The sequence below is a fragment of the Cuculus canorus genome, chromosome 17 (genome assembly GCF_017976375.1).
Source record: "Cuculus canorus isolate bCucCan1 chromosome 17, bCucCan1.pri, whole genome shotgun sequence".
NCBI lineage: Eukaryota > Metazoa > Chordata > Aves > Cuculiformes > Cuculidae > Cuculus > Cuculus canorus.
The window spans coordinates 108,017-133,092 of NC_071417.1; the positions used below are offsets into that span (position 1 = coordinate 108,017).

Sequence of the window (25,076 nt, forward strand, 5' to 3'; positions counted from 1 at the left end):
CTGCCTGGGAGCTGCAGGCAGGAATGGAGAATGACCTGTGTAGCATTTGCCTAAAAGGACAGATGTCCTGTAAAGGACATAGCTGAAGTGTCTGTGGAGGCCTGGCAGCACCTAATGGCAAGGGGCAGGGGAGCCACTGCAAAGGCCGCAGGACAGGAATGGCTTGGGGGGTTGGGTTTTTTAAAGAAAAATATCAGATTTAAAATTTAAGAATAATTAAAAAAAAAACCAAAACAGTATTCTCCTTAAATTAAAGTCTGAATGTGCTGTTTGTCAAACTCCTGCTAACCTCTGGAATTATTCTAGGCTTCAAGTATCTGTTTAAAGCAGGACTAGACAGAGCAAGCCAGAAGATTGCGAGTTAAAAAAAATGTTTACATTTATTACTGAAACCCAGAATCACTTTCACTCTGAAGATTAAGCACAGATCCCTCGTTAGTCTACTGCCATGAGCACAGTACCCAATGCTCAGCCGAGCAGGAGGGATTTTAGATCCTCACATTCTACTCTCTCTGATAGAGCTCAATGTAAATGTGTGAAAATAATCCACAGGCTCCAAACCTACAACTAATAATTACGAGGCATTCAGAAGTATCTAGGAGATTTTACAGTGTTTATTTCCCACACTACTGGGAGATGCGGCTCTGCCATCTTCCTCATTTCCTGAAAGCAAGATAGATGCAGACAGAGGAGGTGGGACCGCTGCACTTCCTACCTCTAGCCCTTTCATATTACACTCATGGTGCACGCCACAAAGAGAAGGAGGTCCTCCTTGTATTCCCCAAATCTTCTTCTGAGAGCACACAGAACACTGAGGACTATATATGGAGTCATGATGATGCAAAACCCTCCCTCCAAAGCTGATATGCCAGCCTACTAGCAAAACCCATGGAAAATGACAACTGACTCTGGGTGTCTGATCCACAGCAGGCAGCACTGCCTGCCCCTCCACCTGCCTCTCAGCTTACTGCCTGATAAGATTATCTTCTGTCACAGCAGAGCTGTGTGCCTGCTGGACTTGTAAATGTTTCTGAGATTGTATTACAAAAAGTGCTGGAAAAACATTCTGGGGGCTTCTGTGCCAAAGTCAGAGGGGTTCACATGGCAACAGACATGGCCTCACTTGGCTGGGACTGGTGCTGCGAGTGTAAATGGAAGCAGGGTTTATAATCCCAAACACATAGGTCTCCTGTTTGTACAAAGCTGGAAATTTACTTGGGATCGGCTATGGAAATCCACTGGCCTTCCTCTAATAGCAGCACCTATACTGTGCAAAGTCAAAGCCTTCAGGAGCTGGAAGGTTTTGCACAATTCTACATGCCAACCCAGTTAGTCAAGATTCAAAGCTGAAGGCAGCTGGGAGCCACTTTCCCACTTTTTTAATAAAAGAGAAAAATTCTCTTAAATTAAAGAGGTGTTTTCCTAGTTCCTAGAACCAAACAGACCACACTGTGATGAGACTGTCTCATCATTTCCCTGGCTATCCAGAGTGGCAAGATATATTTAACTTGTAACTGAAGCACAGTTAGTTATTTGGTCCCATATCTGCATCTTGGGCTGACAGTGAGAAGGTGAATAGATCTAAACTGACATCTGAAGCGATCACACATTAGCAATTGTACAGAAAAAAAGCCACATTTTCAGACTGTCTTTTGAACTAAATCAGCTTAGTCTTTGGCAGTCTTTGTTCCTCCTAAAGGCATTTTTTCCAGAAAGTAATTTTTTAGGTAAAATTACAGAACTTGTACAACTTTCTTGCAAAGAGCTGAGAGATGCACCTAAAGCTTCCGAAGTGCAGCATTCCAAAAAGCCAGGTGTGGGCTGGGAATCATCATTCATGACAGCTGTGATTTTAAATAAATCCTTCCTTTTTCTGGCACAAAAATTGCTAAGCAGTGGTAAGGAGGTGGGAGTGCTCTGATTCACAAAAATGATGGCTTACTTTCTATAATTTTCTTCTTGTCACTTGGAACAACGAGGTACATAATAACATCTGACACTTCACAGAGCTTTCCAAGTGAGATTCCTGAATCATTTTGCAAATATGAAAGCCTTCGCCCAGCCAGTGAGTGCTTCTCCGCTTTCAGAGAAAAGGAGACGGTACCTTTATCCCCACATCCCAGAGACTGGATTTTCAGAAGGGCTGTCATCTAAAAGGAATATATTGCTAGATAAAAAGGGCTTGCTCTTGTCCTTTTGCTGAGCCTCAATCACACTCCAGAAAAGGGGCTCTAAAACTGGTTACGTTTTAGGAACTTGCCTCCTTAGGAAATCACAATGCAACACTGATTAAGTTTGTCCTGGTCCTTTGCCGCTGACAGTTCAGAGGAGCTCTGCTTGCTGCCAACCCAAATGCAATTCCCATCTACCAGTGGTATTTAATCTTGCACTTTTACAGGTATTATGTGCCTCCTTTGTGTCGTCCTGGATTCATATACCACAGAGGCACATACAAGCCAATCTATGAGACCTTCCAACATGCTGCCAGTAAGAGCAGCTGAAAAATGCCTTTGACATTTGGCAAATGTAATGTTTTGTGTATAGTTTTCCCTTTTTCATACAAAAGGGTTAGGATATTAAACCTATTTTTCCTACATGCAAATTTCCTTCTACTATTTGGAAGACTGAAAATACAGAGCAGCTGCTCCACTTGTGCTAGCAGAAGTTAGATAGAATTACTCACAATGTTCAACCACTCAGTTGTTATGAACAGCAGGAAAAGATACATCACAAATCTAAAATTCATTTTCACATAATTAATCATTACAAAGAATGACCATGAGTCAGCTTATTGCTCTGAATGCTGCCTCCATGGGTGGTTATCTCATTAGAAAAGAAATAAGCTGCCGCAGCACAATAAAATTTCTCCCAGTAATCTTATGAAATATGAAGTTGAAGGCTATAGAAAATTAGTTTGGTCCTCTGAATCAGTGTCAGTCTTATAGGACTGAGTATATAACTGCCCGGGCAACGCAGGTCTGCCAGCTAAGCTGAGGTAAAACTCTATTCCCCACTCTTTTCCCAGAGTAGTATCTCAGCTTTTAGATGCCATAATGCTAATTTCCACTCTCCTCCATCCCAAGATTAGATGCAGAGTACCAGGAACCAGTTGTCCTCATGCGTCTCCTGGGTCACTTTCTTAAGTCTAATAAGAGACTCAGAATGGACATGTTGGGGTGTTGGGAAACCTGATTTAGTAGGATGTCCCTGCCCATGGCAGGGGGGGTTGGAACTAGATGATCTTTAAGGTCCCTTCCAACTCTTACTATACTATGATACTATGATATTATGATAGTGACAAGCAAAAAAGAAATAATGATCAGTGCTGCCTACAGATAGGAACATTCAGTCCGAGCAGCCAGGGAAGTGAACAGTGGGTGCCAACCAGCCTGGCATTTTACATCTGTGAAATATTTCCAAAACACTTACCTAGGTGTGCCAAGGGCACAGTTGTGGTCTATGTACATATAACACATAACTTTACATCACGTTGTACTAACTGTGCCCAAACCCACCCAGAAGCCAAACAGTTCTGGGCCTAGTTAGTGATGGAGTGGGGTGATCATCCAAGCATTTGGGTGTTGCAACTATAAGCCTGGCACCTATTGCTGAGCATGGGATGAATGTCAGAGGACAGGAACTGAATGTTGGGAAGACTCTTGTGCAAGTCTGTTCTAGTTCCTGAGCTGATGAACAGGAATAATTAAATAGATATAACAAACTAAAAATATATGCAGGCTTAATGGACCTCCACATATCAGTTTGTAAAACGGTGGGCTTTTTTTTTAAAGAAATAAATAAACAACCATCCCAAACTACTTAGCCAGAAAATTGCAATTAAAGCAGAACATTCTAAGTGGAAGAGGAAAAAAAAGGATGTTCTTTTCTTCTGAAATCTTCCTACAAAAGGTTCTAACAGAAACAATTCTGGCAGTTTAAAATACTGCTGTTTAAAAGGTAACCTCAAACTGACTTCCCTATGGCCAACTGAAATATCTGGGAAGAAAGCCTTGTTCTACTCTCACGATTCTCTGATATTACAGAAGTCAAGTTATTTACTTCCCCAGTAAACCTCTGAATACCATTAAGTCTTATGTCCTTTTTAGCTTTCAAAGATGCACCTTTTTATTTTTTCCCTAGGAAGCCGTGAGTCAAAAAATACTGAAATTCCTTCCAGCTGCCAGAAGACATAAAAAAGGGAATTTATACTGCAAATGACATACAAGATGCAGGTAAAAAAGGTACAAAGCAGTAATCCCACTGCTTTACTCCAAAGCTTTCCTAGTGTCAATGCCTGTGATCACATTAATAATGCGCAAACCAATGGACCAAAATGTTTACATCCTGGCAGCTCAGGAGAGCACCACTCACTACATTTGCCATGGTCTTCCGCTGCTGACAAGGTGCACCCTCCTCTGGCCACGCTGCTGCAGAGAGAACCAAGCCAGGCAGGCCCCTGAGGTCCGGCCACCTCTTACAGCATGTGGCTTGAGAGATACAAGTGACATTTTGGCCTCACATTCAAGTGTTCAGGATCTATCAGGCATTCAGGAACAATCCTGACAGACTACTTGCACTCTGTGAACTATCTAAGAGGCTTCATTTAAATAAGAATTAAACACACAAGCGTGACAGTTCAAGAGGAACCTAGTAGCCCACCAGGCTGTCAATTTACAACACTTTCCTGCAACATTATCATATTCATCAAGTCATTAAGTAAGGATAGCTAAAATTCATCTGTCTTCAAAAAGTAAACCTCATCCGGTTACAAAGAAGATGGTTGCACCATTTGGACTCTATAATAACTACAAGCAGTCTCCAGAAGTTCCATTCATATCTATTTAAGCGTACACTGTCCATTTTATTAGAACTTTAAAAGTCCTGACAGATGTTTGTAAGACATTTTGCCTGGAATATATTTGTATTTAATTAAGAAAGACAAGGAGGAACACAAGATGGAAAAGACTAGAGGTCATTAGACTGCTTTTTTTCTAAACCATAGAATATACACAGGAGTTTTTTTTCTCCTGTGGGCTTATTTGCATTTTACTTCCTACTTTCTTTGCCAATAGAGCTGAGTCTTGACCTTCGATGCAGCTGTACTGCCAGTCCTCTGCCAACTGTTAATTGTGCTGTCTTACAATGCTTCTACCATTTGCACAAACAGAGACAAGAATGACATTGGCAAGTTAATTTTCATTCCACAACAAGTTCTGAACTCCACCCTACAAGGGCAAAAGGTGTCTGAGTCAATCCATTCAATATCTCCCATCTCCTGACAACTCTATAATTTCTCATTTTAAAAGACGTTCTTAATTATGTCTTTTGAGATTTGAACCGAAACTCTCCCTGTAACAAAATCAAATAACATTTCTTTTGACAGTCGAAGCATATATGGTAACAAGTCTTGTTAATGAATTTTTGCCATCAAAACACAGAACCCTTAACTAGCTTCAAATCTTAAGAGTATACAACTGTTGATTATCACATGCAATAGAGGAAAAGCTGTTGGGCGACTCACACTATTTACAAAGTAAACAGAGCTAAAATATTTAACAACTACAAAGACATCTTTTATAGATGAATTGTGAGCACACACAGAAGAATAAAGTGCCTGCATATACAAGTGACACATATATGAACTAGAATAAAAATGCACAGAACCCTCGAGGACCAGACGAGGAGCTGTGGAGGCTGGTTGGTATTTACAACAGGGTAGATAAAAGGTACAAGTGGAAAATGAGCAGATTTACAGCAGCAACTAGAGATATTAAATGGCATATCTACTGTTGTAGGCAATGCTCTGAGGCAACACTCCAGCTGCTAAGTCTCCTGCCCATTTCTGATACAACTGTTATGCAGATCGCTAACTAAGAGAGAAAGAATAGGCATAAGAATTTAGTAACAGTGATCCCTAAAAGTCTGAAAAAGAGCAGCTTGGCTTTACAAGGCAATGGGCTGGGAAAACAGCGGGCATGTGCCCATTCACCAATTCCAAGGCAGGTCTCAAGTATTTCATTACTGCTGAATTTGAAAACAACTTTGCATCAATGTGTTTCTTCCTTTGTTCTTTGCCCTGGAAGGCCAGCTGTAAAATCATTATGATTTTTTGTATTTGTTTATTTTCTGAAAGAAAAAGGAAGCAAAGACCCAAAAGAACTCTACATGGAAGAGTCCCCACGTTTTAGACTGCAAATATATCACATGAAATTCTGAGCGTAGTTAAAATGGTCATAAAAATATAGCGACAAAGCCTCTCCTTTAAAATAGAAATGCCTACAATGTACCACATATCACCATTTAGAGATTTTTAATCTACAAGTTGCCTGGAAATAAATGTAACAACACAGCAGATGAAGTGGTAACAGCTTACTTGATGGAAACTCAAACTTACCTGTTCCTGTTCCAGTCGGATCACCTCCCTGGATCTGTAGAATTTAAATAAAATCAATAGAATACATATGTAACTGTGTGAAGGACATTAAATAAAAGCCATAAAAGCCAGTTCTGCTCAATTTTCTTCCTTCTGTATCATGTCACGTTGACAAGCTACCAGCAAGGAAACCATTACTACTTATTTGGAGCTTCTTTTATCAGCTGGCTGTCATCTCCTACATTACTTAACGAGGAGCAATATGACAGTTTTATAAAAATAATAAGTCTCTTGCGGGTAAACAGAGAAAATAAACAGTCTTGAATGGGTTAACCAGATTATCCTTTTTAGTATGTGCTGGGTTGTAACCTCCTTTTTAACTGACGATGCATTGCTTTTGGAACTGAAAAGGCTTTACGTTTTGCCATCCATCCTCCACAAGATGGGATGGCAAGAAATGTGGGAATATAGAATATATTCTGTATCTGAATCTGTATTTCCTCCTAACCCGCTCACTACCTGCAGAAGGAAAAATCCCGATGTGAAACCAGTCTTTCAGCAACAAAATTCGGGGAGGTTCAGGCTGGACATAAGGAAAATATTTTTCACGGAAAGGGTCATTGGGTACTGGAATAGGCTGGCCAGGGAGGTGGTTGAGTCACCTTCCCTGGAGGTGTTTAAAGGACGGGTGGATGAGGTGCTGAGGGGCATGGTTTAGGGATTGTTAGGAATGTTTGGACTCGATGATCCAGTGGGTCCTTTCCAACCTAGTGATTCTATGATTCTAAAATGAATCACTGTATATGCAGCATCTACAGAAATAATGTTTTATATTCTAATGCTTGTAAAGTGCCATGAGTAGCTTGTCAGTAATAGCACTCAAGCACAATTTTAATTGTGAGTTTAACTATGAACTGAGATAACAGTGCTGTCAAAAGAAAAAAAAAAAGCTTTTTTAAGCATGACAGGATGGAATGTAACATTCAGTGATGTCCCTTGAAAGGTGTGCACTGCCTTCAGGGTCAGGATGTTAATTCTTCTGAAAGGAAGTTGAACAGTTACAATATCCTGAGCTGTACCTACGTAAATTAAGATCTTGGACTACCAAAGTCATCATTCTGGTTCACTAGGTGTTCTTTCACTCCTTCACAAAGGAAGCCTGGGTACCCAGTCCCAGAGCACACTCAGGAAAGGATGACCTGACAGTATCCATGTACTGCAACCTGCAACATAAATTCAGCTGTCCCCCTAAGTTTCATCTGTATGGGATTTCAACAGGCCACAGTATTACCTATGCAAACTAGCATTCCCCCCTCTCTCTTTCTCCTTCTGTTCATTAACCACCCACCCACAGCTTAGCAAACATAACAAGAGCCTTGTCAAGGCAATGATTCTCAAAGGCTTTGCCTAAAATGCCAGCAAAAGTACTACTAAATGCAGGGATGCTCCTAGTAAGTGCAAATTCAGTATGTTAGGACAATCCTAGTTCTCATGGTATATTTAATATACATCTAATGTAAGCTGCCACATGTGGAAGAAACTAAAACTGAATTAAGCTATAATAAATATTTTGAGGGTTTCCACATTACACGGATTTGATCAATACTCACCACAAAATTACGAATTGATCTGTGAAATATTGTTCCATCATAATAGTTCTTTTTGCACAATTTGATAAAGTTTTCACATGTTCGAGGTGTCTGAAAGACAAACATAGGTTTTAAATAAGCAATACCTTTAGACAATCACATTGGTCACGACACTGTTTACAGGAATCACTTTTCATTTGTGCCTTGCAAGAAACAATCATGCAGGATTCTTGAAGAGAGTGATAGGTTAGAACATGCTCTATAACCATCTCTGTCTCTCTCCTTCGTTCCCAAGTCTCTCTTTCTTTTGTGTCAGACCTCCTATGCTTGAAAATAATCTTTGTACATAACCTTTCAAGTAAAATTCAAGTCCTAAAGAAGCACTTTTGCAGTGTATGCTTCCTTTATAAGACAATATCATAACAGCCTTGATCCTATCACAGTCCTATTAGTTATCACACAAGAAAAATGTCAGTAAGGATAAAAATACGTTTAAAAAATTTCTTCATGAATCAGAAATGGAATCAGCAGCTTTTAGCCTAAGGCACTTCATCCCATGAGAATCAAGCAGTCTTTGGAGAGAAAGACATAGTTAATAAGTTCTCTGGGGGGAATACAGCAACCTGTAATTAATTTTTTAAGAATTAATTTTTCCTGACTTGAGTTCGTCAGGAATACATACCAAACTGTTTTAAATTTGCACAACATTGATAAGCTAATACAGATTTTCTATTTATTTTCAAAAAAAAGATTTGTAAAATATACATCAAAAAAAACTGGCTCTAGTAATGTATTTTTTATGTAGGACCTGTGCTGACCCTTCTCTCTAAATGGATTTCTAGTTATTCTATCTTATCCCAGAACCAAGCTTTTCAAATGCAAGTGCAGAAATATTCGGCATACATGCAATAATCATTTCACTGCATGGTCTTCTTTAAATAATTGCCACTAAATTGATTCCCATGGTCACCTCATATATCACATAGATGCACTGGGCAGGTAAACAGCTCCTTAGCAACATTGCCTTTACCATTTATGGTGTTTTTCAGTAGACACTGCATTTAATAAGTAATAAACCCAGTTTCAGTCATGCAGTTTATCTAGAATATCTGGCTCAGGTTATTTATTCAAAGCAGTTAATGTTCTTGCTGAATCTCATACTGCCAAGCACATCTCAGGGATTTTTGAAAGCAGTATCGTGTCCAAAGCAGGAAAACAGGCTTGCGGTTTATGGGGAAGGTGTAGCTCCTCAGTAAGGAAGTTCACTTCTGCAGTGACCATAAAAACATAGCCAGTCTTTGAAGTCTTCGTTCCAGCTACAAAGACTGACGAGAAACTGATGAGAAATACATGTAAACAAACCTGATTTTGCTATTTGAATGCAAGATCTTGTGGAAGATGTCAGACTCACAGTCTTAGCATGCTAAACTGTCTACTTCTTCAGAACCTCCCTCCACAGGACTTGCCTCACCCTGTTTCTGAGGGAGGAAGGGACAGCCACAGCATTTGGAAATGCAGCAGATCAGGAAGTCATTGCACTTATGGACAATGGGCTCCAGGCTCTCTTTGTGCTTCTGGCTACTCTTGCCTCAAATTGACCTCCATAGCAGCAGCAGCTACCTTTCCCTTCTTTATTCCTTTTACAATAAGTAGAAAATAACATAAATTATTTTACCCTGCTGCCTATGACTTAGACATCCATGTAAGAAAGTCAAGGGGAAAATGCCACCTTATTTTGTAAACTGTTGATCTGAAACTTACCAACAGACACAAAGCTATGTTTTAAATCTACTGCAATGTCTTCTCAGAAGGATGTCTTAGGATAGTCCTAAGAAGTCAAATTTAAAAGCTGGAGGAGGCTTTTCTGTTTGAAGGGTATGGTAGGACAGCCCTGAGAAATCCTCCTTTTCTACACTTAAGCTAGGATCACATAAGTGAACATCGTGTCTCTGTACGATGTTCTTCTGCTTAAAGATATTTCATTGTCCAAATGACATACAATAAGAAAAAACCCCGCTTATTTATACTAGAATGAGTCTTCTGCTCCAACTACGCTCCTATCTGTTGTGTAGATGCCAGATAACTGTCTTTCAACTGTTGCAAATTCACACCTAAGACAAATAGTGAAATTTTAATAAATGGTTTGAGACAGGAGTCCAGAAGAATACTTATCCCAGAAGGTGACAAATGCTTTGCTTGCCTCAGACATTATATTTAATGGGGAAACAGCCCAATAGTTTTCTAATTACGTTTAAGTCTCCATTTAGCTAACACTCTACGTGGAAGTACCAGTACTCTACCAGTTATAAGGCCCAGACAAATTTCAGAATTAAAGAGAATGCTGCTAAGAACATCCATGCAAACACAACAGTGAAAAGAAGCTGATTATGAAACCACAGCTACTGGGAAAACACTAAAGAAAGGAATGCAATTTAAAAACAACAAAGCAAAACAGACACCCCCTCCCCAACTCCTTGCTATAAAGTGCTAGGAGAAATGCAGATTTTATCTTGTTCCACTTTTAAGTATTAACTGAGCTAATTTTAGTTTCCTTTTCAGAAGTAAGGATGGCTCCAAACCAGGCAAAATTAATCTCTCCTGCTGCATCCCAAGACCTGAGGGGTAAGACTAACAAAGCCAAGCCACTATCTGCTTTCTCAGCTTGCAGCTCTCCCTTCTCATCAGTTAAAATGGGTCATTAAATGTGTAAAAGACACCCTAACTTAGAATTTGTATTGAGCAGCTGAAGAGCCAACCAAAAGTAGATTAAAAATCTGCAGCACTCCTGTTGCCAAGGTAGAGAGGATGGGAAAAGAGCTTCTGAGTCGTTGCCATGAGGAAGGCGGCTTTACTACATGAAAAGCTAATCATTTCAAAATGCTCCATCCCTTGAGGATCTGCATGAACCTTGAAGGGAAATTCTACACTAAGCATTCAGAAGCTGTCACTTGCACATCTTTATAATTTCCTTGTGACAATTCCACTTCCCTCGTATTTCTTTTTGTCTCTCTAAATTGGATGAACTGTAGTAGTTGCACTAAACTACAGAGCCTTGATTTATGCTCATTAGCCGTATGTTTCAAAGCAGAAATAATCTGAAATAATTAAAAGCTTGTTCCTCACAAATTAAAGTTGCGCTCTACAGACTTCCTCTTATCTCACAAATGCCAGAATCCGCTACTAAGAGGCATGAACTAGTGATGGAAGTTCTTAAGGCTTCAAACAATCACACATGTCCTTTTTCTTTCTTTTTACATAGAGTCTTTTCACTCTTGTGATTGTTCATTCTTGCAACACTACTAACGCATGAGCCATAAAGATTTCTTAAGGTTTAAATTCAGTTCTCCCCATCCGTTCAACCTGCAGTCCTTGTAGCCTACCCATCCCATAGGAAAGAACTCACTCTAATGAAAGCTTGGCTTTATTCAGGGCTTAGCCAGGGACGACTTTCACGGAGCTGTTTCAGGAATTGGCACCTATCAGGTGCAAGTGTCTGTTCCCTCCACCAAGCCATGAAATGAGACTGGACATGTTTTTTGAATATTTCAATGCATTCTGCTGTACTGGAAGGCAATTAAAGCGACCTTATTTCACTTTGCACTCGCTGCACTGGGTGGGCATTCCATTTGTTTCAGAGCAAAAGGAGCAAGAGAATACAGGACTTCACAAAGACTGATGCAAGACCACAGGGAGAATTTCAGCGCAGGAAGCCCATGAGAAACATTCATCATTGGCCCTGCCAGGTGCACTTCCCTGCTGACAGGTCCCCCACATGTGAGAGGGGCAGAGCCACTGACAGGTTATGGTGGCTGCCTACAGTGATTCAGTTTCAGAAAGACATAGTGTGTGCCAGGGACACCGTTCTCAATCTGGTCACACTGTGGTCAAGCACATTTGGGTCAATTTGTGATCTATGACCAGAACAGCACAGTTCCAGCGAGAGCACAAGTAGAGATGAAATCATCAGGGCATAGCGGGGTAAAACACTTGGCCAGACTTACTGATATTAAAAATGAATCAGAACGTGGAAACAGGTAACAGATTGCTGACTTGATAGCAAACATTCGCCTATTCCACTACCTCAAAGCCTCAATGTTTGCTTGGAACAGAGAGCAGAATTACTGCATTCTCATTACACAGAAACCCATTATAATTGGTTTAGCTATTTACTAAAGATTCCAGCAGACAGCCAAATTTCACTTTTCAAAGGCATTTTTTCACAGTACTGACATCAGTGATGCTAACGAAAACTTTTCCAAAGTCTAAGCAAGATGCTCAGCTTAGACAAGATGCCAATAAAAAACAATGACATATTCCAATTTTATTTTTCATATTTTTGCAACTATGGGAACAATAAATCAGTTCAGCTGAGCACAACTCACGTTAAACAAGGCATCTAATTCACTCATCTGTCAGTGTTAGCTACTAGCTCTCCAGAGGGAGAGTCATCATCCCTAGCCACAGTCTCTAACTTTTATTTATTGCAATGGTAGAAAACAATCTCTCCACCCCTCTCAAATTTGTCACTCACACAAGGGCTGAGGAGCTTGTCAGACAGTCCAGTGCAGGGCTGGGTGCTAAAGAAGATGGGGCCAGCAAGCACGACACAGCATCACTAGGCACAGTCTAAATGAGGACACAATTTTAATTGCTTGGGCAACCTCCAACAGCTGTAAAACCTAGAGTATCACAGATCCCATGGTGGCTCTCTGGCATTTCCTCAGTCTGCAACTGGCACATAAATTCCACCTTTTTAGAAGATGCAACCTGTAAGCAAATCTGTGCTAGACAGTGAAGCTCTGGTAGCTGTCAGCTCCCAAGGTCACTCTGCGCTCATCACAGAAGCCACGGTACAAACCAGAAACATGTCAAAGAAAGATGAAGGGCAGCAGCTGTGTAACTCCAAACCACCCACCTCATCCTCTGGTTCAGGATCACCAAGTGGCAGACAGCTGCTGTGGGGTGCCTGCACTGTCAAAAGTCAAAAAACAAGCAACACAAACAGGTAATGACTGATTGCCTTCCCAAGACTCAGCTTGCCAAGGGACTGGGGAAGCTGAAAGGCCCGAGACTACCAGGAAACACATGAAAAACATGAAATAAGCCATTTACAACCATGCCAAGACCACTTTACTTCATTCCTACAACCACTTTACTGTGTGAGCTAGACACCGGCAAAACATCAGCCAGGTATTTGCCACAGACGCTGCCATGATGACACTGTCAGAAAGTGAGTAAAATGGATATTCAGACTGGAAAGAACATGAGAGATTTGGGACGACTGTGGAACCTCATCATGCCAGGAGGTCAACAGATTTCTTCAGCAACTCTCTTCTTTCCCCCAGGAGATGGAAGAAGTTACAGGCTTCTGACCTTCACAACAGTCCCTCACACAAAAGCAGAGCTGATTTCAGAGACTGTGCCCAGATTACACATTTATAGATCACAGGCTTATTTAACAGGTCAGAAGGCCTCAAAAGATTAAAACATCAGTGTTTGTAGAATAATGGCTTCTTCATACAGTTATTGCAAGACATCATCATTAGCAAAAAGCATCTGTGGAGTGCTGGGTGGAGTTTTGAAATCCATCTCATGTTCTTCTTTGTTACGCTAACTTGCTCTTATACCCTAAAGTATTAAACTGCAGAGAGACAAGCAAAAACTGCCACAGCAGTTACGGATCAGTGTTCAATAACCGCTATCAGCATGTGTTCAATCACTAGATGCCCCAGTGACCACTTGTATGAGGAGAATTCACAAAGGAGAGGAGATGGTTCACCAAACCGCCTGTTATCATTTTGACAGGGTCTTCTGGAGTGTTTTCTTCTATATGTATCTATTTCCCTGGCACAATCAAAACAAAAAAGTACAAGCACTAAACAAGAAATCCTCAAAGCAACCCAGAGGCAAAGGCAGGGATTTTTCTTCCATTCCAGGTGCAGTGATTAGGAGTTTGCTACTCCCTCTATTCTTAGGCAGGGCTTCTGATTCAAACAGGCAGCCTAGGTTATCTGCATAGCTGCACTCCAGCAACCAGGCATGCATGGTATGTGTTATTGCCTGGGAATTCAAAATTATGTCTGTATTTATTACTCACTGTGAAATAAAGAATGGGATGCCACTGACTTAAAAAAATCTGTAACCAAATATAGCCACTTCATGCAGTGAGTTCATGGCAAAATACACAGAATTCAGGGTTTATCAGCCCCTAATTCTCCACTCTATCCATTACACCACGCTGCTTTCTACTTCCAAACCCAAGTCAGTTTGACATTTTGCACAAAGCCTCCATCCTGCCTGATGAGGCTGCTCCATCACCTACAAGGGTAACTGCATCACTGTAGTCACTAATGGAGCAGAATACACATGGATGATAGGCAGCTGTTCCCAGCAGCATCCTGATTAAGGCAGCTAAAAGAACTTAAAGAGAAGAGAGAAATCACAGAAAATAAAATACAAGAAATCCAGTGACATTCATTGTCTTTCATCAGTTATTTCTTCAGAATTTATTTGTTTGGCAATGCATCAGACTAGAGCTGAAAGAACAACACTTGTTGGATGCTGTTAGATCTCCTCTACTCACCAGAACTACTTCTGGCAAGTAGAATTTTGGGAAATTTGTCTCCAATTAGTATATACAACAAATGTGCTTATGCCCAGCTGAACTCAGCTTCCTGGAAAACGTCCCTAACAAATTGCCATCTGATTAGTCCCCATCAGGAGGAGCATACTGTATCTGAATGAGAAGACTGGGAGAAAAACAAATGGCAACAAAGAGCATCAGTCACACCACTAATGCGAAGACAGAACAGTAGCGTACCTTTGCTCATTTGAAGCACTAATTCAAAAGGGCAGAAAAAAAATTCAGCTTATCTTCCATAGTCTTTTTATTGCCTTTTCTCAGGTCAGTGACTCACATCACACATCATTTTTCTGGAACCAAAGCGAAGTTTCCTGGTGCTCTGAACAAGTTATTTCAAACACAAAATATACCAAAATTCTAGCCCTGTTTCATGCTCCCTTTTTGAATCCTGTCACCAAGTAACTGATGACTTCAATCACGCTGCAGCACTGATTTCCTTCCCTGGATCAATACAAAACATTTCTTGATTAGTTTTTTCGTACTAGGAAGAATCTCATCACTATCAATCTTATTGATTGGCATCTCCAAGTACCAGTGATTTATTTTTAAACAAAAGTTTCCATGCATACATATGGACTGAATTCCAAACAATCCATACTGACAGCTCCTAAAACCCTGAGAAAGACGGAACAGCAGACAGAAGAGCTGTGAAGGGAGAGGGAGTAGGAAACCAAGGGGGCTACTGAAGACAAAGAGATACTTCAGAAGCAATGCAGGCTGCTAAGAGCACAACTGCAAGAATATTTTGCTTAAATACAGCCCATAGGCATGAGAATACAGTTAAATCCTCAGTAGACACACATTCTGAGACAGCAAGAGTGTCACTTGCTTGTATACAACTCAAAGTGTATATTGAAATCTAACCTATTAGACTATTTTAAAATGTAATTTCAATGTTGCAAGCCCTACCTCTGGACACAGGTATTAATTTGTCATATTTATACAGCAACTTCACTTTCGAGCTTCCCAAAGCATTTCACGTATTTGCAGTATTGTGCAAATACAGCCTCTGTTAGGGTGGCTTCCATAATAACCAGAGCAGAGGACATTGCACAGCAATTAAAAAAGAAGCCTGTAGTCAGGTCAAGGCAACAACCAGTCAGGCAGAGTTCAGTCTCTAAAAAGAGAAGCTAAGCACCACTGTGACACGGTTTTAGATCACATACTTGCTCCAACAGTCGCACTACTTGAGAGAGCAGGTGTGTATGAATTGCCCAAACCACCCATATTTTGGCTGAACTCAAACAGCAAACAGCAATGACAACTTAATACTGCTGTTATTTCTCTCCTTTGCTCAAGCAGCACTGATATGTGTGCTGAATCCAGGGGTCCCAAATCTGCTGGTGACCTCAGTGTGTATCGATATAGTACTTTGGGCTGAAATTTGTTTCTCCATTTCTTTCTGAAAAGCCAGGGTACTGCCCACGGCAACTACATTAAAAAAATCAGAGCCTGAAAACTCAGGCACTAAAAAAACTGTGCAATCTTAATTTGGGCGAGCATTATGATACAGTCCAATTGCCCCCCGAGTGCATTCAAATTGTACGCTTTTGCAGCAAAACCAAATCCTGCATATAAACCATTTCAACACATGGTTCCAAAGAGCTCCCAGACTGGTTCAGCTTGTGCACGGAATAAACCAGGAGAGCTGATAAAAAACTCAGTACATGATTAAGACTATTATGCATATTCACAAGTAGGGTGAATTGGATGTGTTTAGAAAGGCTTGCTTGATTTTGGCAGTTCCCCATTTTCCATGTCTGCAATCTCAAAAGATGCACTGGAGCTGATCTGTGCATAAGTTTGTGATCTATGTATGTGTTCTATGTTTGCAAGGTGTTTGCTCTATCTGTGCTCAGTGACCCCATATGCTTATCCTCAGTGTGATTCAGGGAAACCAAAGTTAGAAGCATCAACTCCACATATAGTAAAGGAAGAAAAACAAGTGCCTTCCGGAAGAACTGATTTAATCGACCTTGCATGATGACCTAAAGTGGGTGTTGTGAAAACCTCCCTAAAGCAGCAAGCTTTTCCTATTTATTCTAAATATACATCTTTTTCCTGTCTGAAGTGCCAAGGTTTGCTTAATTCATGTAGATTTAATCAACACAAAGAAACGAAAGAAACAGAGGGCTAGAGGCTAACGCTCATGCGTAAAATGGTGCACATTTCCAATATGTGTACTTGAGGAAGCGGTGTGCGTGAAAGGGAGATGAACAGGAATTCATCTGAATAAAAGGAAATACAATTGATATCATACAGGAAGTTCATAATAAGCAATTGAGTCTCGGTTCTCAGGACAGAGCTACTCTGGTCACATACGTGGCCAGAAAGCCCACACCGATAAGAATAGCTGCAGTCAGCCTGCAGGAGCCAGTTTGAGAACATATGGCAAAACAAATGCTTCAATGCAAACTGCTCATTTTGCTGCTTCCCCAAATATTGCTGTACTAACATCCTCTGCTTTTTGCCTTATTACACAGTGTTACTATTTAAGAGCATGGAAAACACCTGTAGGGATGACAAGGACCTACAGAATTACTAGCATGACATGTTGCTGTGGAGATTCTCATGCTGTTTCCATAGATCAGCTTGAGATATTTACACATATCTTGCTCCTTACTCATGCAAGAGAAAGGAAGAGGTGGGAAAGCTAGCAGGCTTGTCTTGTTTATTCCTTTTTCTTTCTCCTAGGTAAAAAAAAAAAAGGATGCATTCTCCCAGTGCATCTCTGTGTTTCACACCAAGCACCCCAGTTGCTATCCACCTCTCTATGAGGGTCACAAAAAGGAGTTTTACCATCTAAACCTCTATTCAAATCCTTCAACTTGAAGGCCTATAATCCCCTGAGTTAAAAATATAAGTAAACAACAGAAGGTTTGGGTTTTTTACATTGAAAAGTTTTTTCCTTTTATAGATGTGGTTGTACAAATAAATAAGCCAGCACACTAGCAAGCAGCAATGTCTGAGACATCAGTGTCACCTCAACTCATCTGTTTATCACAAGTCTTGCTATTTTTATTATTTTAAGAGCCACAGATTTCCCCCAGAATCAGTCTCTATTGACTATAAAACCCTCTAGTCAGTATTTTTTTAAAACAATTGTCTACCTCTTAATGGCAAAGGATGATGTTTGAAAACTCGAACTTTAAAAACTGACGCAGCAGGAAGTTAAAAAAAACATACTCTAAGGTCTTAATTTAAGAAGGTTCAGTAAATCAGGATTTAGAAGCAAATCTTACCATTTCTGGGGATTTAACTACATGTACTCATGCTGGCAGACTGCTCTCAGTTTCACTGAGGTTCTTTTCCTAGTTCTGCCAGTAACCTGCTGTACAACCTTGGGTTCTTCTCTCTTCTCTGTGCTCTTCCTCCTTCTTGCTCTCTACCTTCCTTGCCATTGTTTAAGTCTCTATAATCCTGACCCTGAAGCTCTAAACATGTACCTTGACATGTTGTAAGTAGTCCACTAAAATGTCTGGGACTACTCACACAGAACATTCACACATGTAGTTGTATAATATATAAAATAATATATGTACATTTCACAACAGAGTTTTGTGTATGTATGAAACCACACCAAAACAAGCTAGTTATTTATCTGTACCTATTTCAACTACACACTATTCCTTTCTTGGAACATTTCCATTGCCAGCTCCTACTCTGTTTATTATCTAGAGGGATTCATCTTAGGGGGCATGCAGTACCATATCACAATGCAGCTCCAAGTTTAGGTCTCCTTTATTAGTGTGAAGTCGCACATAGCCCTTCTTCTTCACATATTTGTATCTCACAACATCTTCTTCGATAGCAGCTGTATCAAGGCAAAAGGCAATAATTAGCTCTCTGGAAGCTTACTCATTGATCTTTAGAAATCAGCAGAAAACAAATGACTAGATTCTACTGTCTGACCTCTACCCTGGGGCACTGGGTCTTCAGGGATTGTACTCTGCAATTCATCTATGACAACCTCACATTAATCTCTGTGCAAAACACTTTCCATTACAGAAAACCACCACCTCCGCAAGAGCCAACAATATCACCTATATTTTTAAGTCACAGAAGCATCGAATATCGCCGACTATAATTTTCAAATAACATCTACCAATCACAAATGTTACTTCAAAACCAAACTTCCTTGTCAAACTTAGAAGCCAAGCAGGTAGTCATCAGTCAACCACAAATTGCAGACATGAGGACCTACCCACCACTGAAAACAACTGAAGCTAAGTTACTGGAATCATTACTAGAAAGGCAAACCAAAGGATCAATCTAGGACGTTTCCACTTCCATTCTGTCAAAATGTTTAGTTAGTCAGATATTTTCAGCATGGAAAGATTCACCTGCAAATCACTGTAATCTACCAAGTAAAGGAACTGAACTCAGGAAAAGAAGTTTTAGCAACATATTCAATCTCTGCCCAAGTGTGTCATAGTTCTAAGTTTTAATGCCAAAAGCCAGATCTCTCTTCCAACAGGGAATACTAACTGCTCGGCTATTAAAATCTATACATTTGTGTTTAGCCCAGAGAATCAAAGGAAAACTTTACTGTACCAAAATGCATTTTTTGTGTAACCTTGAAAAGCAGTAAATCAAAAGTTATCACCACAAAATTCAGTGGCATCCTAACCAATATTGAGTTAACTCAAAAAGGTGGTGAACATTTTGTATGCCATTTGAGGAGATATCATATTTCATTCCTATCATTCCCAACTTACATAAGAGGATATCCCATTTTGTAGTCCCTGGGCATAGAAAATATCTCATAATTTCAGTTCAATGCAAGTAATTGCCATTTAAAGCCAAAGCTAATTCATAATTGCTCCATTATTTTGAGAACGAGCTCACTGGAAAGTAAGGATATATCCATGCAGGTAATACATCGCCATGGCACCATCACTGACCAGTTATCAATGCAGTTCTTCACTCCCCATAAACGTATGTGTGCTAGGGAGCACACTTTAAAACTGGAAAGTAAATGAACAACTTGTAGACAGGTGGTCCTCGTACCTGCTTCGTGGGTGGTTTCAGGCACCATTGCAGTAGAGGTGAAGGAAGCGCTTACTGCTCCAGTGGAATAGTGAGCCTGTCCGCAGAGGAAAAAGCAAGAGAAAAAGACATTAGATCTTGGAATTTATCTACTAAAGATAATTCTCCATCTGTTACCCATAAGATTTGCTCTGATGAAACTCCAGTTAAGTCTGCCCATGGGCTGAGCTGAAGGGGCTTAGTGCTTCCACTACACTTTAATACATCATTATGCAATGATTCTATTAATAGAATTTATTTGCATGTCCACAGGTGGAGATATGAAAGGAGTACTGCTGGCAAGACATCTCTAAAATTCTCCACAGTTGCTAAGTAAGTGGAAGGAAAATGCAGTGAACCACAGAGATATTCCAGGGGGAAGGAAACCACCCCCTTCCACTCACGGCCCTTCAGCGTACAGGGGGACTGCCCCACGTAGTTGTTTGCAGTAAACTACAAAATCTAATAACCCCAGAGATAAGTTTAGCAGCTCTGGGGCAACATCTGTGAAGAATATGGGTCAGGCCAATGCTCTCTCTGTCAGGTTACAGTGAAAGTTTATAGTTACGCCCATCCACAGCGGTAGCTGACAGTACCAGTCTCCAACACGTGTAGAGCTCATCATTGTCTCTCACTCCTTCCTCTTTCTCCCTACACCTTTTGTTTTCCTTTAACACTATATTGCCCTGAAAAGGGGACAAATGTGACCCTGCTCCTTGGTCACATACACTCCCTAATCTGTCACTAAGTCTCTTCATTAAAAGATATATGCTTCACTGCTTTTCATTTTAGTGTAACTGAAGCACAAAGACACATAGAGCCCAGAATTATTAAAAGAAAGAATACCCTTTCTTGTCCATTTCAAACAATCTTTGCTGTAGGAAATCAAGACATGGATGATTGTTTCTCGTGACAACCATGAACACTAACATGCACCTGGAAGGACATAGTTTGAAATATCCCACTAAAAATCCTACATTCTAGTGGAAAATAACAGAGAAGGAGCCATGGATGTTTTATATAACTGCCCACACCAGAAGTGATTCACTTGCACTCTCCATAAGGTGTGTTCTCTCTGCCAGTAACTGCAGGAGACAAGGATAAACAAGTTCAAGGGAAGAGATTACAACCTGGGAAAAAAAAAGTTCTGCTAACATATACATTGTAACCACATTATAAAGATTCCCCCTTCTTACTCCATTTCTTAAACATCTAAGTTCATTTACAATGATTTAACAAAGAGAAACTCATTGACACATACAATACATTTCTAAGGAATCCCAATATGATTCTCACATTCTCATCTATGACAAATTTCCACGGAACAGAAAACATAAGGAGCAATGTCCGTTTATACTGCAATAGGGCCTCTATGCTGAAAACCATCTCTTACATTCTTTAAGAAGTCAATCAGTGGGAAACAAATTAAGTCAACTCACTGCATTCAGTTTATCCACTTTCTTCTTTTCAGGAGCTTTCATTGTAGCTGCTAGAATATCATCGCCTTTGAATTCCTTATAAAGCTCCAATAGAGTCTCTCGGGTCTCTGTATTTGTATTTTTCAAATAGTAAGATGGATCCAATTTTGCTTTTTCTTCATCTAGATAAAACAAAGTTAAATAATTCAGAATTAAAAGAAAAATTATATTTTGTTCTCCTTCAGTTTATTGCATATCTATTTAAACTAAAATCTTCCTGATATAATTTCTACTTTTTCTGAAATAAAAAGGTCTGGTAGCTATATCGATTCCTTCAGAAACTGAAGGAATGCATAATACTAACAATACAATAGATGCCAATATGGTGAAGTAGAACAAAAGAAATCAACTACTGCAAAAATTTGAAACCACTAGAAACTACCAAATTTCATGTAAGTCTTGTAAAATTTTTGTGGAACAATAAAGACAACATACAGTTGGTAAAATATAAACTTCCATCCTTTGCCTCCTCACTGAACGGTCACGCCTGTGATGCAAAAATCTCCAGATCAGATACTTAATGCGATATTGGGGGGAAGAAGTTAGAGGGACTGGAGAACTAGATTTTTTTAAAAATTTATTTCTTTTTATTTTTACAAGTTTCACTTTTCTTATGTCTCGGCATGCCTGCTGTTTGCTGGAAATTAAATATTCCATCTCTGAGATAATACCCACGTAGCTGTAGTGAGTAAACAGAGAGAGATGCTTGTTTGCAGAACTAGTAGCTTAAAAAAAAAAAAAAAAAGAGATGAACATAATAAAGTCCCCAAAACCACATGAAGCTTAGAATCACTAATCAGACCTCATCAGAATCAGTTCTAAAGGAAACCACAAGACAAAGGAGAGAATTTTTTTCCTTCAGCAATTTAATATTGGCAGGTATTACTAAGCATTTAGCTATCAACGAATCACAAAAGAATTGTGAAGCTGATTTCTGAGAGAAAAATCAATATCAATCTTTAACTTGGAGGATGTCCCTTGCTATCCAGATAGAAGGGTGGACAATACAGTGATACACATGGAAGAGAGACGAGCAGACAGACAAGAGAAGATGTAGGCTTACTCGTCTTGACTCTGGCTAATGGACCCTTTGGCAAATTACTTTTCCTCTTCTTCTCTGTTCTCTCTCATCTGCCTACTCTTAAAGGATATGGAAAGCTTTCTGTGTTTACACAGTACTCAATAGGGACAAGTGATGATTTCTCGAGAATCATGTCTATGCTTCAAAAGTTGTTAACACAACTTGTTTTGATACATAAGGGACAGTTTCAACAAGTTATTAATGTTTCCAAGAAGCTTTTAAAGCTAACCCTAGCCAATGACGTATGTCCATCCAGAAATCAGTGTAAATGCCATAATGTCGCCTTTACAGTTCGGGTTGGTGTTTTCTCAGCCTACCTTCAATTCATCCTTACCTGGATCAATTACTTTTATGTTGTTCTTAACATGAAAGAAGTTTGAGACATTGAACTTATCCAGATTTGTTGGATCCTGAAAATAATAAGCAAAGAAACAAATATCAGAGAGCTTAGTAGGCACCCCTTGCATGCAACAGACTAGTTTGAAGGGCAGACACCATGGTAATAAACAAATAGGGAGAGACAGAATAATTCCCATACTCCCTAAACCACAGAAAGATGAAAAAAAAATGCAGAGCAATCAACTGCACCCGACATCAGCAATGAGCCTGTTCACAGTAGGCTCCTTAGGTTTCTGGGACTCCGTTCCAAACATAATATTACATATATTTTGTCCACAGGAGTTACTGACAGAACTAAGCTGAACCTACGACATCCTAGTGAGAAGAAAGAATGAGGAGCTGCAACCCCTTGATTCTTTCTTTGATTCTGTGGTTTGGTCTAAGATCTAGGCAAATCCACATTAGTGAGCTCCTTCTATTTATAGCAGTGTGCCTGATTTGCACACGCTCGGTGAACTGTAATGCATTTCAAAATACAAATAAACCTCATAGCAAGACTTTGCTGTCAGAACTGGTTTGATTGGGTTCTTTAAGTAGAGAGACCTGTGCTTGTGAAATTACATTTAAAAATAAAAAGTAGTAGTTAAAAGAAGCAATAAAAAGTGGTATTATAAAAACCCTATTGAGTGACCAGTCAAGGTAAAGAGCAAAAATACACAGCCCATTAACTGTGAGTCTTTATTCTATCTCTAGGCAAATTTCTGCATAACTTTGACATTTGGCTAGAGAGAGTGAGACAAGGCATGTCTACTGGTTATATTACACTATCATTAAGCAGTCCTTAATCCTTTTCTTACAATGACTTCAAGGCTTTTTCCTCAAGCCCCTTTGCAGCACAGAAAGGCCAAAACATCAGCTCATGATACCTAGTCATTTTGGGAAATTCTATCTTACAGAAAACTATTCAAAATCTAAAATATCAAAATATCTTAGTAACATGCATTAGTTTCAAGTTCAGGATAAAAATAATGCGACATATTATGCAATGAACTATGACACTGGCATGAATAGTATTATCCCAAATAAATTTAAAAAAGCTTCTCAGGCCACCACTGTTAGCAAGTTCTGACAATTCCGTCTCTGCTAAAAGCAGTGATTAATACAAGCAGAGCTAGTAGCTCCATCACTTACTAAGTGATCTAATTATGCCTTTCATTCATCCCAGAAATGATATGCTTCCATCAGAGAGTGCATTCTTATTTTTACTGATGGTAGTAAAAACAAAATACATTCATGAAATCCAGCTGTGTGATTCTGCACCCTAAAGATGCCCTCTTGGACTTCTGCTGCCCCCTTTCCCAACCACTATGTAATAATTTTCTGGCATTTCCTATCCCGCTACAGCCCTCCATTAGATCTTCATCAAGACATGTACTGCCAAAAAGAGTAGATATTTTATCTTTAAGATCTTGCATTAGATCATCTTCAAATAAAACTATGAAGGAGTAGGAAATTTGGATCTGTTTTTTTAACCATTTCTCTAGCCTCTGGCATTGGCACTCAGATATATTTATTATTTATTACCTTCCATACATATTTGCGTGTGTATGAATAGAGATAATTTCAGCCTTGCTCTCTGGCAGTCAACAAGATGCATGGCAAAAATCTGGAGGAAGGGCTCAGTGTGTCTCCAGAAGACAACAGGCTGCCTCCTTGAAAATCGCCTCCAGTAATATGCAGCTTCCCCAGACAGATATCACTGATTTCACATAAATGTACCAGCACAAAAGGTGACGCAAGTTAAGACTGCTTACCCTTTCCAGGAAAGGAAAATAAATAATCTGTGTATTAATATTTATAGAGACAAATGGATTTATAGCAATCCACACATCTGCAGCTCACAGCAAAGCTGAAAGGCAAGACTGACTCCTGAAACTGACTTTGCACAGACGGGAGGGAGGCAGGAGACAGCAGTAAAGATGAAAGAGAAACCACCTTTGCTATATTCCTCTAATTATAGCTTCTTGATTTACTGATTTATTGATTGTTTAAAAATAAATAAAAGGACATCATAACTGCCAGTGCCTTATGAAACCAACTGCTTTATGCTCAGTCTCACAACTCAGGTTAGTTCAAACTATTTCACAGCCACAGTTCATTCAAACCTTTGCTGCCCTAACCAGCCTAATTCCAGGTGTTGAGCAACTCTGGCAAAAACATTTACAGTCCTCTTCCCTGCATGGGATTTCTCGGAGCTTTCCAAACCACTGTTAACCTGCCCATAGGCAACGCATCAGTTATGGTATGAAGGACAGCAGAGGCCACAGGGCAGCTCCTGCTCCTTGCAGACCACAGAGACACAAGACAACCCCAAATCCCAGAGCTGAAATGAAGGACCTCTGCACAAGGTCCTTCCTCACTTTAAGGTTCTTGATCCTGCAAAGCATGAGTCTCACCACGCATCGAGAACGCACCTGCTCCAAACCCTGTTTCCCCTCTGTCAGTGGAAAAAAACTCAAAAATGGTTCCTCAAGTTGAAATTTAA

At 39.9% G+C, this 25,076-nt stretch overlaps 1 protein-coding gene across 1 annotated transcript in view; it reads right to left on the reverse strand.

Annotated features, from left to right (window-relative positions):
• The window catches only part of PPIL2 (peptidylprolyl isomerase like 2), a 72,006-nt gene that overhangs the window by 18,829 nt on the left and 28,101 nt on the right, over positions 1–25,076 (reverse strand). Inside the window, exons 9-14 of the mRNA XM_054082609.1 lie at positions 22,527–22,602; positions 21,073–21,233; positions 19,616–19,691; positions 18,313–18,419; positions 7,984–8,073; positions 6,395–6,428 (exon numbers count right to left, since the gene is read on the reverse strand). Coding sequence (XP_053938584.1) covers positions 6,395–6,428; positions 7,984–8,073; positions 18,313–18,419; positions 19,616–19,691; positions 21,073–21,233; positions 22,527–22,602 — 544 coding nt within the window. The remainder of the gene's footprint in view (positions 1–6,394; positions 6,429–7,983; positions 8,074–18,312; positions 18,420–19,615; positions 19,692–21,072; positions 21,234–22,526; positions 22,603–25,076) is intronic.